Genomic DNA, 16,992 nt, shown 5'->3' on the forward strand with positions numbered 1-16,992 from the left:
GGGAATAGAATTGTTGCGCTTGGTGGTTTAGTGGGTAATTAAGGAGCTCCAATCGGATTGAGCCGGTGAAGTTTTATATCCAAGGGGTGTTTGGGATTTATTGCTCACGTAATGCCACTCAGCGATGAGTGAGGCTGGTCACTCTCATCTTAAATGTCAGGGCCAACTTGCCTAGCCCCGGGCTCCTACGCTCCTCATGGGGCAACGTAGGATTGGATGATGGATGGACGGATATATATATATATATATATATATATATATATATATATATATATATATATATATATATATATATATATATATATATATATATATGTGTGTGTGTGTGTGTGTGTGTGTGTGTGTGTGTGTGTGTGTGTGTGTGTGTGTGTGTGTGCTCATTCGTTACTATTCAAGTCATTGTTCTTGTAAGTGCTCTGTTTTCACCATATCCCTGTTACGGCTGGCAGTCACTACCTGTACAGCGATACATTGCGGAAGTAGATGGTGAAGTACACACACACACACACACACACACACACACACACACACACACACACACACAGTCACTCACCCTTTTCTTTTCATCTCCCTAGTGCAAGAGTTCACCGGTAATCTCTGCCCTTTATATGTGCAACTGGTCATCTCAGGAGCACCTGCCTTAGCCTGGGTGTCCCATCGCTCACTACCTCTAGTATTTTAAATATGATATACCAAAGCTTCTCGAAATCAACAAATTCTGAATATTACTTACCTTTTTTCCAGTTTTATCTGGAAGGGTTAAATTTTACATATTCTCAGCCTTGTTTGTTATCTTTTTGCTTATACAAGATACCGAAGGAAGAAATGCACAAACAGGTTTTCCAAAGTTTATTTTGATGTATAAAAAAGGTACAAAACTAACTGTATACAAGATTTGTCTTAGTCTACAGAGTTAACCTATAGGGGTTGCCTTGACTAGAGAGGGGGTGAGCGGTTAATATAGCAGTAGAGAGTGGCTGTATTCTCGTGGGCTTGGAGAGAGAGAGAGAGAGAGAGAGAGAGAGAATCAACGCCAGTCTTCATCTTTTTTTTCATAAACCACCATCACGTCCCTTATTCTCAGTCCTTTAACTTCACCTTGGACAATGATCTCATCGTCTTGGATTTTCAGTGTCAGCTAAAAATTAATAAAACCATGGCGCTAGTCATGAAGAAGCTTTCTGGAAATTATGCAGAGCCAAAGTTTTGCCCTGTTCTGTAACTTTGGTGACATGTAGAGATGTATGGTACGTAGGAGGACTGCTGGGCCTTGATAGCAGGTTGTGAAGCCTATACCCAGAGTCGGACACATTTAAAAAAAAAAAAAAAAAAAAAAAAAAAAAAAGAACACCTAACGGATACTATGAAATTTTCCACTAAGTTATGGTAGATGTTGTGCAATGTCTGTTTCCTACTTGCATATTTCTTTACATACTGTTATTCTGTATGTTAGTGAGGCAGACCGTGTTGATATAAAGAAGATATGAATAGCATAGAAGAAACTATTACTTCCTTCAATCCGAGGATTACAGTAGTTTATATTTTACTCTTATTGCTGCTGGACTATTATATTCAACCCAAAAGAACACCATAGTAGTAAAGGGGTTAAAAGAGGCTATGCCATTCTTCTCCAGTTAGAAATGGTCCTTCTAAACTGATAACATTGTCTGAAGAGAGGAGGAGGAAGATATAGAATTGTAAACGAAGTCCTCGGGCTAAAAAGACAATGATTATGTAAACAACATACAGGAAAGATTAAATTATGCAAAGAGAGAGGTGCCAGGAAGAGACTATATCCCACGAGAATGCAATTGTAGGAGAAGATGGGGAATGGGAAGATGGTACATGATTGAACTTTTGAATAAGATATTGTGGCTTATCATCGCAACTGCCAGACGAGTTTATTCACATTAGGGGATCCACCTACTTGTAAAAGAGCTAAAATAAAGGCTCTATCTAATCCTTCACGTTCAACAAGTCCATCCTTGGTTGAAATCAATCATCTGAAGATTCCAAGAATGTATATATATATATATATATATATATATATATATATATATATATATATATATATATATATATATATATATAAGGCATCGGAGTAAAGGGATTCAGGGAGGTGTAACTGATGAAGATACAACTTAAAATAGAGTGTAATTTACAGATACAGTGATCCTTGCAGCTCGAGGACTTCTTTTTTCTTTAATGTTGCCTCCTCTAGACAATTTTACTAAACTTGGGAGGAAATTTTCGAAACAGAGGAGGTGCTAGTAGCCTTCCTTAGGACCTATACGACAAGAACTTTCACATAAGCTGAAGAAAGTCGTCTGGAGATGCCAGACTATAATGAATAAGATGTCTTTGGGTTAAAAGGGTTAAGACAGATGTTACAGAGAAGTAGTAGTATTCGAGGACATTAAAAGGTCGATGAATGGAGATTTGAATGACAAGCCGTAAGCTTAAATTTGATATTTCGAGGGGGAAGGTAAGCTTCGTATATCTGAGGATAATTCTGGATCACGTTATGAAGATGAAACATTACTGTTCTGACTGTATCGTTCTTAACTGCATTCTGTAATGTGGACTGAAGGTTAACCAAACCAAACAACTACAGGCGATCCATAGATGGTCGTTAGTACCAGGGGCTTGCTCTCCTCTTTACCCTAAATTTTAAAGGTAAGGCTCGTAATATTCTACCTCTGTGTTTTGTATTATAACTTGCCCCTGGCACGTGACCGTCACCCTGACTGGAGAACATAACCTCCTCACTCCGATGTCCTGTTTTCCATATTATCCATTTCCAAACCATTTAATCGGTCAGAAGAGACATTTTTTTTTTTAAATCTAGTTGAGAAGTACATAGTTTTCGATAACCCGCCGCTACTACCCTCCTAATTCTGAATACAGCAATCTAGTAGTAGGAAAAATAGAAGAAAATTTCCTCACCCGACTGAAAGGGTTAAATCATACAATATATATATAATACAGTAAAATACATTAGTCACGAGACGCAAAACTTCGGGGCTAGCATTCATAAGCAAACTTACTGTCATTTTCCAGTCGTAACTAAGAATTTCAGTGTGCAGTAGAAACCAGAGGTATGAAAAGTCTCCTCACATAATCTCCTCGTAAAGGCGAAAGAGTCTAATGACATTTTCCCTCTTGCAACTATGGCTTGTTCTTGTGGAAAGGACACTAAACATGGAAAGATTCTTTACCCCCCTTGTGTTAGCCCAGGTTCATATGAAATGTAAGCTCTGTGGACTGTTGGCTGAAGTTGCCCACATCCAGCACTGTCATTCTCCATTCGCAGGTTAAGAGGGAGTTTAGAGACGTTTGTGTAACTGGGCAGAACATTCTCCCAGAATTGTACCACCACGCAAGGATGTCCCTCCCCAGCACCTGTCCTTGTCCTTTCTGCAAAAGCAAATCACAGGTAACCTCTTCAGTTCGATGACGTCATATTTATTCCTAAGGTTACCAAACGAGTTTATACAATATAAGAGAGCCTTTTCTGACTGGAACTCGTTGATATAGCGGTAATTAACCAATTAAACACGAGAGGTGTTACCAGAGCTAAATAAATCTCGTCTGTTGGTAGAAAGAATATGCTAAAATTTTCCTCCTGAGTACGTCATTTATATTTTATCCTTCCTGTTATCAGACGATTTTATTCCGCAAGATGAGAGTGGCCAGATAGTGGAACCAGCGAAGACTGTAACTAATCCCTCCATTTCGGAAGTGTGTCCTAAGCTGAATGGAATCGCCTGAAGATAAAGCGGATAAAAATATATAATGAAAATTACGCTAACCCCTTCACCATGCCATCATAGACAAACTAACAGCAGGGAGTTGACAGTATGTTTGTGAAATTGTCCTGGTTGCTTACATAAGACCGACTGACCATGTAACACAGGGATATTCATGTTGGCACAGCATGGTACGTAGGAGCTATGCCTCAGCCATTTATTCTGCACAGTACATCACTGTATTAGAACTCTGGTATTATTAAAACGGTAGGAATAGCATGCAAACGAATATTAAGGTTAATATGTATAATAAATCGCTTAAGAAGAGGTGCTGCGAAGTTTCCCATGTCATTTAGAACGCAGTCCAGAGGCATATTCTTTTTGGCATAGTAACTTCGCAGCACCTGTTTCATAGCGATTTATTATGCATTTTAAACCTTAACCCCTGCCAGAGACAGACCTTATTTCTTTTTCAGCTGGGTATCTACGGATTTTTTGTTTCAGCTTTGGAAATTCCTCTCTTATTGGACGGGTTAATGAAGGCTATCTTCTCCGTTCTATTCGAAACTCTCTGAGCGTAAGAAAATCGTCTGAAAAGAGTATGTGTGTGTGTGTGTGTGTGTGTGTGTGTGTGTGTGTGTGTGTGTGTGTGTGTGTGTGTGTGTGTGTGTGTGTGTGTGTGTGTGTGTGTGTGTGTGTGTGTGTGTGTGTGTGTGTGTGTGTGTGTGTGTGTGTGTGTGTTTGCATACACTGATAACATACTAGAGAATAGCTTGGCTTACGTGTATTGTGTAAAATCAATGACTGAAGAAGAGGTGCTGTGACATACTAAAGACAACGAGAATGTTACCGCCAATATCATCATAATCATCATCATCATCATCATCTTCATCATGTTGACCTTTTTACCCATTTAATGAGAAGGTGAAGTACGCTAGAAAAAAAAAAAAACACTATAAGCCTATAATTCGGCCAGTCATGTCCATACTGGGCAGGAAGTGCTTTAGGTCACTCGGACGCTTCTTCTATCACTGCAATCTCCAGGCGTTCCTATCCTGCCTGGGACAGGTTTTTCGAGCTGGATGATGATGATAGAGCCTTCCTATACCCTTCACTACAACGATGTTCTCCTAAGGTGTCTAAAGTTGTCTGACGCTGTACACAATACAATACTTTAGGATAATTATTTAACCTGGCTGCGGAACCATATTTTAAACATCACATCGACGACGACGACGATGATAATAACTGGTCAAACCCACCATGATCTAACCAGAAAGTGAAAGCCACATACCCAGGTACCGACTCTGGCATTCTCTGCCCCAAACCCTGGACAAGGAATATAATATATATATATATATATATATATATATATATATATATATATATATATATATATATATATATATATATATATATAAATATATATATATATATATTTGTTTGGTGTGTTTTGTGTAATATCCATAGTAAAAGCAGTAAAGGCAAACTCAACTGTCTCTTGTGTCTATCTCACGCACTAAAAGGTCAGCACCGTAATACTAGCGGTGGATACTGGCACATGGAAATTATGGCACTGGTGTTCCTATTTTTGTCTCAATCAGCATCCTCACTCATCCCGGGAATATTCACGTGAGGCTGTACAATGTTAAGATGGTTTATATCATGCGGTAATTTTCCATCCAGCAGAAAGGTATATCAAAAGAAAAAAAAAAGAACAAGAGTATGGGATATTTCTGAACTCTCCTTTCCATAGGCAGATTTCACAGTTAGTGTTCTTTGTTTGGACTTGTATTTCCATAGCTGTACTTTTCGACTTAAAGATTACTGGACTGTGTTCTACGCTGTCCTTAACAACTGCCCTACCATATTATTGAAACTTGATTACAGAACTAGCAAACCAGCAATATGATAACTGTGAAACTTCTTATTCGTTTGCATCAGTATAACCATATTGGGTATGGTTATTTTTAGACAAGAACGAAAAGATGATGAAACGTTTCTCTTCTTGCAAAAACGTAGTCAAGACAGGGAACTAATCGTTAATCAGTCTGCGAAAAAACATATTGTTTACACGAGTTTTGGGAAAAGAAAACCAAATGGACACTGTTGTGTGCAGAGTTCCGAAAAATGTAAACCTCGTGGACGAGGTGTAATATATACGGTATTGAGAACAACACTGTGTAGTTTTGCTAAGTGAAAACATTGTGAATGCAGTAGTGTGTTGAGTTCTGGGTAACATAAATCATGCGTTGTGTGGAGTTAGAGTGCCAGGTGTCGCTTCATGTGGAGGCTGAGGTGGTCGGAGCGTGAGAATGCCCGCTCACACAGGCGACACTGGAAGGGCCGATCGCCAGTGTGTTTGCGGTAGTGCCTGGTCAACTCGTCCGATCGTGCAAACCGCCACCCACACCCACGCCAATCGCACGTGTATGGTTTTTCACCCGTGTGTGTGCGCATGTGTGCCTTCAGATGTGATGACTTGGCGTATGTCTTGTTGCAACCACCGGCAGTGCAACAGTGGATCACAGCCTTGCGCCGCGTCCAAGTACGTCGCCGTCGTGTCTTGGGCTTGGGTGGATGCTGGGTAGGCTGTGGGTACGGCTGTGGTAGGCAGGGCAGACCAGTGGACCCCACAGCGCTGCCTAACACTGAGGGTGATGAGGGCGGCGTAAGCAAGGGGTTACTTGTGGCGGGAGGGACGGGGACCTGTTGTGTATGTGGCGGCTGGTAGGAGTCTGGGGGGTAGGGTGGTGTGGCGGGGAAATAGGAGCAGTGGAGGGCCGGGCCGGGGCAGTATTCACCCCAGTACACGGGGTTCTGGTACTCCCACCCACCCTCCGGTACCACATGCTCCCGGTACTCGCCCTTCACCCTCCATGCTGACCCTACACCGGGGTAGTAGGTGACCCCAGCTACATACTCTTCTGTTGCTGCTGCAGATGTGATGGTGGTCTGGGGTAGGACATTGGTGAGGTCAGATAATGTGGGTGGTAACTCAGCATCCTGTGGGTGTACGGCAGCAGCAGATGACGGTGAGGCCTGGCAGTGGGTAGGCAGGTGGGGGTGTGCTGGGGCCTGGGAGGGTGAACTGGGGGTGTCGGTAAATGCAGAGGTGGTGGTTGCCATGGTGTCAGGGCAGGACTGCTTGATGTCTCCCAGCAGCACCGTCTCTATGTCCTGCCACATCTGCAATACCATTCATATTCCTGAATTAGCATCTTATACCAACAGCACAGTTTTACAGATAAATCTTTTATAGTTCATGTGCAATCATGTACTTTCACCTGGTACCTTTCATGTCTGGTCCTGTAAAAAAATGGTCAAGGCAATGAAAATGATGAAGAAGGACCTATGCCAGCTACATTTCAAGCAATTGGGGATCCTACTGAACATCCATGTCATCCCAGCCATCAAATGGTTACCAGATTCTGTCAGACAACCATACGGAGAGGACTGGATAGAGGGTATGAAGGAATGTCTACATGTACCATGGGTCACAAAAGTATCGGTGCACAATATGCATGAAACATTTTGGACCATAGAACGAAGGTCACTGAAATATTAGCGTCCGACCTACCACACGTTGCAAGCCTTTATATCGGGAGGTGTCATCTATCGCCAACTTACAATATCCTGAAGAGAGAAACCTGTTTTGTACACAGGAAAAATCATCCAATATATTACCAATATGCCGGGAATCGAACCCGGGACTCTCAGGTGAGAGCCAGGCAGCATACCTTTACTTGTGAGGCATACCGAATGTATTAAGTGTAATCCAGGTACTCATAAGAAAAAATTCAGAATAGCCTACAGTCAAAACTAACTGATAATTCGTACTGTGTAACATATGCAAAATCATAATCCCTTCGTCGATAACATCATTCTTATTTTGCTCTTGCTACATTCAAACGTATATATGCATTAAAATACTTGGGTATTGTCATGGGTAAAGGTGGGAGTTTGGAGGATGAAGTGCTTGAAAGGGTGCGACAAGGAAGAAAGGTTGCTGTTTTTTTAAAGCAGTGATAGGAAATTGGAAAATGAGCATGAAAGTAAAAAAGCCTCTGCATGATAATATTATAATACCAACTCTAAAGTATGGAAGTGAAGCTTGGACCTTGTTGGAAGGACACAAATCAAGACTGAGAGCAGTGGATTTGAGTCATATATTTGAGAAAAGGATGTGGAGTTACATGGAGAGACAAACTTACAAATGAGGAAGTGAAGGAGCGTTGTGGTATGGATGTGGATGCAATAGAAACCGTTATGAGAAGTACAATGAGATGGTCTGGCCAAGTGGAGAGGATGGAGAGCGTTAGACTAACGAGGAGAGTGTATGTGAATGAGGTGTAGGGGAGAGAAGGAAAGGGAGGCCAAGGATGAGTTGGAGGGATGGAGTGGAGAGGTATATGAGAGAGGGAAGTGTGAGCGAGGGGAGGGCAGTGAAATGGAGGGGAACAGGGCTTGTGGCCACCCTTTGCGGGACTGAGGAGTCTGGCAATAGAAAGATAGATTTCCAGAACAGGAAGGGCTTGATTAAGTTTTGATTAATCTCGTTCTTTCTTCAGTTGAATAAAAATATCTGGATATGGAAAGCATATAAATAATTATCAAAAAATATGTCATCATACTGAAGGGTATCATAGATCTTGTTAACTTAATCGATAATCAAGTGAGTTTCAATGTGGGTTCGTTAGTAAGAAACCCCAGACGAATGAAGGAATTACTGAATGTGTACGGTGATATATCTCATGCCTTCAACCTTTTTCTGTCTGAATCCTGTCTATCATTTTTATTGGTGGAAATTTAGATAATGATGGTGATGGTGGTGGTAGCCAACACCATTTCTCATATGGTAGAGACAGCCTACACTAGTTCTCAGAAGCTATAACTGTGCGAGCATATTTTTTTCTGAATCTCTTATTCCTCCTTATGCAAATGCATTGCCTCAGAGTTACCACTGCTAGAACCAATAATCCACTTTTAGTCAAAATACGAGTAAATCGAGGCATCTTTAGTGATATTGTGCTAAATGAAGACTTGGTTTCATAGCTTCCTGTTAGGATATAAGATCACTCATACAGTCTATATATATATATATATATATATATATATATATATATATATATATATATATATATATATATATATATATATATATATATATATATATATATATATCAGCACCCTGTGAGGGGTGGCCACTGCAAAACTACCCTCAGGCGTTTCTGTTTCTCCTCGTTTTCCACATCACTCCAAGTTTTCCTTTTGGTACTGTATTCTTAATCTCTTTAGACGAATAAATTCAGGTTGGAAGAGACTTTTCCAACAAACAGGATGAGACACATCCTTCATTAACGCAGTCATTACAAGAAATTCCCAAGCTGAATAAAAGCATCTGGAAGTAACAGAGAGAAACAGATATATTGGTTGCTCCAAAACATGGGGTTAATGACAATAATAACGTTACACAATATATCCTCCGTTTATCCTTCTTTGTGCCTACACCTCTTTGAAATCCTTTCTCTTCTTCTACTCTTATTTCTAGTCTGTTTCTTACAGTCCCCTTCTAACTCTCCCAATACTTTTGACTGCTTTTGATGCCGCTTGCTAATCGTCCATTTCACACACACACACACACACACACACACACATACACGCACACACAGGGAGGGAAGGGGGGAGGAAGAGAGAGGGAGGGTAGAAGAAGTATGCTTATAGTTCAATGCAATGATTATCGTCCAACAGTTATGCATTTCGAACTTTCAATAAAACATGCATTAATTAGACACATTAATGATCTTTTAGCCTCTTGAACCTTAGGACATCCTTATCATTTAGTTGTAGCTATTGTCTATTATTACATTTAACTTACTTAAAAGACCCACCCTGGCATTAAGGAAGGGCTTAATGTAGGCTATAGTGTCAGCGAGAATAGAATATCAGAATTGTCCTTTTCAAAAGAGGGTCAAGCGCATTTGCTGCCTGAGGACTATTCGACAGCTAAAAGCAAATAATTTTATTCGACAATAAACCAGTAAAAGACATAACAGAATAAAAGAGTTAAGCTTTTCACAGGAGTTCCTGCTAAAACCACAATAAATTATCTGTTTCTTTGCCAGAAGGAAGAATGAAGTCATCTTCGTGCAAAGGTTAACTAAGCCTGATGAAATTATCCATACATTATTACAACATATATATACAGAACAAAATAATGGTAGGAGTAACCGTATTCATATTTACCAGTAGCACTGAACTTAGCAATGGGTGACGATAACACTATGGACATAATATGTCATATCACTTAAGCCCTTCATTCCCATGAGGCATTTTTCTTTTATTCTTTGCCTCCACCAGATCACCCTTTTTAGCCTTCAGAGGATATTTTGCTAAGGGTTGTGGTAGGTGGGGGCGCTCACCATTCACTCGACGTACTGCTGCTCTCGGGTGTCTGCCCTTTCCTCTCCTCCATCTTTCTTTCCTTCCATCCTCCTCTGTCTTTCTCTCCTTCATTCTTTCCTCGTCCTGCTGCCTACGGGTCACTTTACACTCCCTCTTCTGACCTTTCCTTCATTCTTTCCTCTTCCTTCTGCCTGTGGGTGACTCTACACTGAGTAACAAGCTAAATGGTTTCCAGTACACCAGGAAACCATTTACTACGCTGGGTGGTAACCATATAACATATTTTGGCGGCTGAAGGTTTAGAGGGTAATTAAAGCGCTCCAATCGGATTGAGCCTGTGAAGGTTTATATCCAAGGGGTGAAGGTTTATATCCAAGGGGCTCACGTAATGCCACTCAAGGATGAGTGAGGCTGGTCACTCTCATCTTAAATGTCAGGACCAACATGCCTAGCCCCGGGCTCCTACGCTCCTCTTGGGGCAACGTAGGACTGGATGATGGATGGATGGGTAATGGAAGCTGCAACTATTTCCTAGGGAAAAGGCGCTCCTTCTCTGCATATTATTAACTATAGATAGTGAGAACAAAATAATGAATACGACATTAGGCTGCAGGAGTTAAAGAAACTGACAGATTTGTACAAACACTGTTTTAAAGTGTTTAGGACTGCAAGTCATTAACTCGCTGATGCAGGAGCCGGCAGTATAGGCTTTTAGTTACTACTTTCAACTAGCAACTGGAAAATCCCTAGTTTCTTTATCGGGCTGGTCAACCTGGTGGAGACAGTTTCTCTCCACTCTGTCCTGTTCACTCAGCAGTGATATTCTGAAACTAAATGTTAAACATCTAGGAAAGATTAAGACTTATTACAAAGTGGTTGTCTCCTTTATTTACCTTTGTGCAGTCAAAAGACACAAATCTAATCTTCCTTCTTTGCAAAGAAATTGGCGAAAGTTACAATACTGTTAAACCCTCACCACTCGCAGTCACTTATGATCAAGTCTCAGCTAAATAAAGACGCGTAATCGGAGCTGAAATAAAGTTCTACGGTTTTGCTATTCCTAAGGAAGTTAATGGTGACTGTATTAACGCGCTGTGGACGTCATCATATATTTTAAGCTGAAGAAAATTGTCTAATACTAGAGTTCTCTTGATCATGACAGAGGTCAACAGTGAGAAGCCACTCCTAAAGTGCATAAACTCTCTAGGGGAAATTATAATTAATATTCATTTGTCCTGTCACTTTCAAGACATCAGACTTTATTCACCAAGTACCGGTAGACAGTTCCATCATATATGAATAACTACTAACACTGTCAAATATGCATGCTAGAGTTAACCCTTTCACGGTCCAGGCAACTCTAACATACTCTTCGCATTAACGCCAGATGATTTTATTCAGCTATTAGCGAGCATAGGAGCCTAAGAGAGTTAATACTGTCACGAATAGCCTTCCCATGACTGGAATAAATCTAGCGTTCCATACCGCTGACACAGGATGATACAATTCAGATGAGTGAGTCGCAAGAGTCTGAGAATGTTCATGTGAGGTAAACTCCAATACTGTATTCTCGCAAACGCCAAGTGAATTTATTCACCAGTGAGTGAGCCTTGGAGCCTGACAGTATTATTACGGTCGCCAGTAACCCGCTCAAGGTAGGAAGAACACAAGTATTCTATCCTTGTTAACGACAGGCTATAAAAACCTCGTGCCAGCGAGTCGTAGCATAGTGAGAGTGGTATAAAGAAGGGCCATGCACCTACGTACATCACAAGAAATACTTACAGAAACGTTTATTAGGATGATACAACACTTTTTGGGCCGACTTGGATGCTTCTTAAAAACTGACACTACCTCTTCTCAATAAACAGTTTTTCAGTAACTGAGTAGGCTATAATTCTTTACCTATGGAATATCTTTAAAGGAAAGGTATCCAGCTGTGACTGTTGTTCCGGACTTCGATTCACAAACTTATGGTCAGTTCCTCGTTGCAACTAGGATTTATTTTCTTTCAGGAAGAAGAGACATTGGAAGACTTGGAGATCTGATAGTCTGCTTTTATCGTCCTGTTGTTACTACTCATATAAATACAAGTATGGCAATTTTAGGCATAATTAGGAAAAAAAAAAATATGGAACTATTCAGACCACGAGAAGGATAACTCCTTCAGTCTCGTGACGTACTCTACTTCTGTCCTTGCAGCTTCCATATGAGTTTACCGATCCCAAAACAGACGTCCTGTAGCGAAGGGGTTAATGGAATCTATATTTAACTCTTTCATTTAGAAAGAGTTCTAAGTTGAATTAAATCACACGGAATTGCCCCAAAATAGCAAAAACGGCATCGATAGAGTGTAACAACGTGAATCTCAGGGCACTGTTGTAGGCGGCACAGGAGGCTTCGTGGCACCTTTTCTTGGCTATACTTGTAGTACATATTTCAATTTCACCAATCGCGACATCCTTGTGAATGATATTATATACTGTAATACAGATTTAGGTTGCACCAGAGATATAAATGGGATACTGAGGTGCAATGCGCAGACCATATGGCAAAAGGAAAGGTGCAACGAAATCTCTACAGCCACTTAGACCTCTCAGTCACGACCCCAAAGCAGCACCAACACATCTACTCACATCAAAATAGTCCGCCATGGTGAATGTTTTTATCGTTGCTAGTACCACTGTCTCATCGTCTTGTACACCGCTCCTCTCACTGACCCATTAACCTCTCTCCTGGTGAATGGCTCATCTTCTTCAGTAGGGAATTCGTCGTCTAGGCAGATGAGACGACTTTATCGTAGCTTCTTTGTGTAGGCTTTTCGTCTAAGCTGCAGAGACGATTGATTTGCTACTTGTGTAAAGGAAGTTTATCGTCTGCGTTGAAGAGGACTTATTTCTTGCACATATGATGATTTGTTTTTATGATGAAGAGGCGACTGCGATCTGGGCTTGTAAGACACTGTCGTCTATGATGAAGGCGCACCTGATTTCTTGGCTTGGATGTGAACTATTTCAACCAGTCTATAACCATCCATCTAAGTCTCTGCTAAAGTATTTACTTTTTTTTTTTCATCAATGTCTTTCTTGTACGCTGATCGAGGTTTACAGTCAACTCATAAATGTGGACACTTTTTAAACAAAAAATATAAGCTGATTGCAGACCACTGCGAAACTAAGTTCAAACTGATGAGAAATAACAAGAGAGGGCGACGTCACACAAGAATAAGTTAATGGCAGAAACTATAAATCAAAATGAACTCTGATTCAATGCCTCGATGAGCAGGCAAGCAGGAAGACGTCACGGAACGATAAGCTGAATGAAGAATATTATCAGTGGACATAAACTTCTATTCAGTGTCTGTGACAGCCAGATGTGGAGTCGTTACAAAAGGACAGGTTAACTGCAGAACACTGTAAGTGAAAATATACTTCGATTCAGAGTCCGTGAGAGCAAGCGATGTAGACGTCACACGAGTCACAGCGAACTTATCCTTCTCAGTACCTCTTCTCCCACCAACTAGTCCCGCACCTGCCCGGCCACCTGTTCTTATTCCAGCACGAGCCAGGCATCAGCTGACCTCACCGCCACCCACTACCCTTCACCACATTTCTTTCCCCTTCGTCTGGGCACACGGGAGTCTCATACTGAGACTTATATGGTACTAGGACCAAATTTTTTTCCCAGGAGGCATCACGTATTTCCTTCCAGTTACGTTTATAGTGAGCGTAACATTTTATAGTGTGATATGGTGGTTTAATTTAGTCTCGTTATTCGGTGATTTATGGGAAATTGTTGTCAGTGTGTTGAAACACAGAGGAACACTCCCATACCCTCCGTCTATGGGCTGTATTCATGAGGGATGTTAACCATTTTTTACGATGAATAAGCCTACAAATCAGCTTGCAATAATTGTATTTGCTCCCAATTTTTTATTTTAGTATCCCTTCTGGTTTAGCTAGGTAATGCATGGGAGCAGTATGAGAGAAAATAATAGTGTGAAGAAGCAATTTTATGGAGAACCTGAACTCAAGAACGCTTATGAATAGCGTCCTTAGGTTTCCGTCACTCTGCCTTGGGTATTTGAGAGTCTGACATCATCGGCAACCAATCACACGCTTCACCGGGCTCAGCTGGACCAATGAGCTGCAGGGAAGGGAGGATCTTCATCTCCCACCCACCCAATCAGAGGGCTGCCCTGGGGGCGCGTGTCCGTCCGTAAAAATACAGCACTAAAACTATTTAAAATGTTATTCTTTTCATATTTGTCTTCTTAACACTACGGACCGTGCGATTCCCTTTCGGTTGAATAAAATTGCTTGGCGTTGATAGATCTTGAGTACAAGAATTACCCCGGCAATGATAGGATTAACGTGTGTGTGTGAGTGTGTGTGTGTGTGTGTGTGTGTGTGTGTGTGTGTGTTAACAATACGTTCATTCTTAGACTTCTGTAACTCTCTCCCAGCTGAAACAAATTGTCCGAATACAAAATTTCACCTTTCTCGACCATGGAAAGAGTAATTCGTCTTGAGCGCCTATTATTCTTCTTTCCTTTTTCTCCCTAAGAGTTTTTACGATTTGGATGAGCTAGACGTAAGTTTCATTTACTGCTTGCAGTACGAAAGGTCTTGCCTATGCTAAAGTGTTTGGTGGGTGGAGGGGAGTCTTCTTGCTTTGCTGTTCTTATGTGCAGCTCACAAATTAGATACCTAAGTCATAGCATTGTCCATACCAGCCTCATTGCTGCTTGCTTTCCTTTGTACTCCTTTGTAGCGAAGTACTTGAACGTGAAATATTTTTCATAGACCTTTACAAGAATAAAATATTTCCTAGCAAAAATATTTACTGGCAGGAGACTTTCTCTGGCTCCTATAATTAACACTCTACAGAATAAAATAGTTTGTCGTTTGATGGTGTAGAATACTAGAGATGTCCTGACAGTGAAGGAGTTACTGGTACCAGATTTTACATTCAGACTCGTATGACTCCCTATGAGCTGACTAAGATAATCTGGCGTTAGCTGGAATGCTATATTGGAGTAGGGTGACCATACAGTACGCCTGGCTTGAGGCCAGTGTCCGGCTTTCGCGCTCCTTGTCCCCTGTCACGAGCAACATCTGGCCTGAAACTTGTTTGTCCTTTTGGGGTCTTGAATAGATATAATCAGTTGTTACCCTATATGAACTTTTGTCTTACTGGCCTAGCACATGTGAAAATAAATGCATAATTCTTTGGACTAATAAATGTATACTGAGCCTTACTTGATAATAGAAATGGCAGAAGTATCGCAAACAAACGACATTGTATGATACCTTTGCATTTTACCTCATTTTGTGTAGCAGGTTTTAGATCAACTTTATTTCAGCTTAAATTAAGAAATAACTGATATTCCAGTTAAATAGTTAAATGAATATATATATATATATATATATATATATATATATATATATATATATATATATATATATATATATATATATATATGGAGCCTCTGTGGTAAAGTGTGCATTTTCGTACACTGGAGAGCGAGGGTTCGCGCCCCGCCAGGGTAATAAACTTTGGAAGCGTTCTCCCGACAATGTACTGCTTTGGCGGACACCAGGGGTGCTGTGGTTGAACCAGTGTCGCATACTGTAAAGCATGTTTGCACCCAGTCGGCTTGCGCGGGGCGATTACACTTGGTTCACAGACTACTCACACATCCAAAGCCACTACAACACTACAATCACACTTACAAGCACTTCTCACCCTACATACAATCTCTACCAGACAGCCTAAGCCACTTGGTAAAGATACATAGGCTGTATCGTCCTTACTTCGGTCGGGATTGGCCGATCCTGCTGTGGATTCTCAAACGGATGATGATGATGATGGTATATATATATATATATATATATATATATATATATATATATATATATATATATATATATATATATATATATATATATATATATACATATATATATATATATATATATATATATATACATATATATATATATATATATATATATATATATATATATATATATATATATATATATATATATATATAGTACCCTCGCGTCCAGTACGGTATCTTTGTCAGACAGTACTACTGTACTGGACTAAATCCGTACTGGACAAACAACTGACCTTATGGGAAAAATGAATAATGTCAGACAAACCTTGAAAAAGTCTCCCCCAAATTCAACTTCACTACATTTTGACACAAAGATTTTACCAACCTTTAAGGTGAGTGGTGATGGGCTTGGAAGGGAAGGGGGGAGGGGTTTCCGAGGCTGTAGGAGGTCCTATTGACCCCCTGGAGGAGGGCCTTCAGGATCCTGAGAAGACCTCTCTGCCTCAACCTCTCTCATAAATTCCTCATAGTCACATACTGACACATCGTCGTCGTCGTCATCAGGGGGAAGTGCTCCTGCTCCTGCTTGTTGTTGAGGTTCCCCCAAGGCTCTCCTCTCATCATCTCATGTCACAAGGAAGGCGTACTGGACTGGCTCGGCAGTACTGGGAAACATTCCTCTGTGTTGGCCATCTTCCCGCGCGTGTGCGCGGGCAGTATTACTAGACGCAGCACGTCATTGCTAGAGAAGAACTCTTATTTGGCCCACTTTGCGCGGCAAGTCCGTTCTGGCCCAGCAAATCTGTACTACAGTAATAACTTTTTTTTTTTTTTTCTTGCCGATCGTACTGGATGCAAATAGTACTGGACAAACGCGTACTTGACGCAAAGGTAGGCCTTCTCTCTCTCTCTCTCTCTCTTTCATTTCTTAACCGAAAGAGAATGTGTTGACGTTAGCTAGAATCAGAATGATTTCGACAATTGCTGAGAGGT

General features: G+C 40.8%; 1 protein-coding gene across 1 annotated transcript; it reads right to left on the bottom strand.

Moving 5' to 3' along the window:
* Positions 1 to 6,011: 6,011 nt before the first annotated feature.
* On the bottom strand, positions 6,012 to 12,808 carry LOC145401628 (uncharacterized). Its single transcript, XM_080273822.1, has 2 exons — positions 12,791 to 12,808; positions 6,012 to 6,938 (listed from the first exon to the last, which is right to left on the bottom strand). Exons 1-2 carry the CDS (start codon positions 12,806 to 12,808, stop codon positions 6,012 to 6,014), a joined length of 945 nt encoding a protein of 314 aa, XP_080129948.1.
* Positions 12,809 to 16,992: the final 4,184 nt, after the last annotated feature.

The sequence above is a fragment of the Coenobita brevimanus genome, chromosome 56 (genome assembly GCF_032717465.1).
Source record: "Coenobita brevimanus isolate Jiangsu-jjx chromosome 56, ASM3271746v2, whole genome shotgun sequence".
Lineage (NCBI taxonomy): Eukaryota > Metazoa > Arthropoda > Malacostraca > Decapoda > Coenobitidae > Coenobita > Coenobita brevimanus.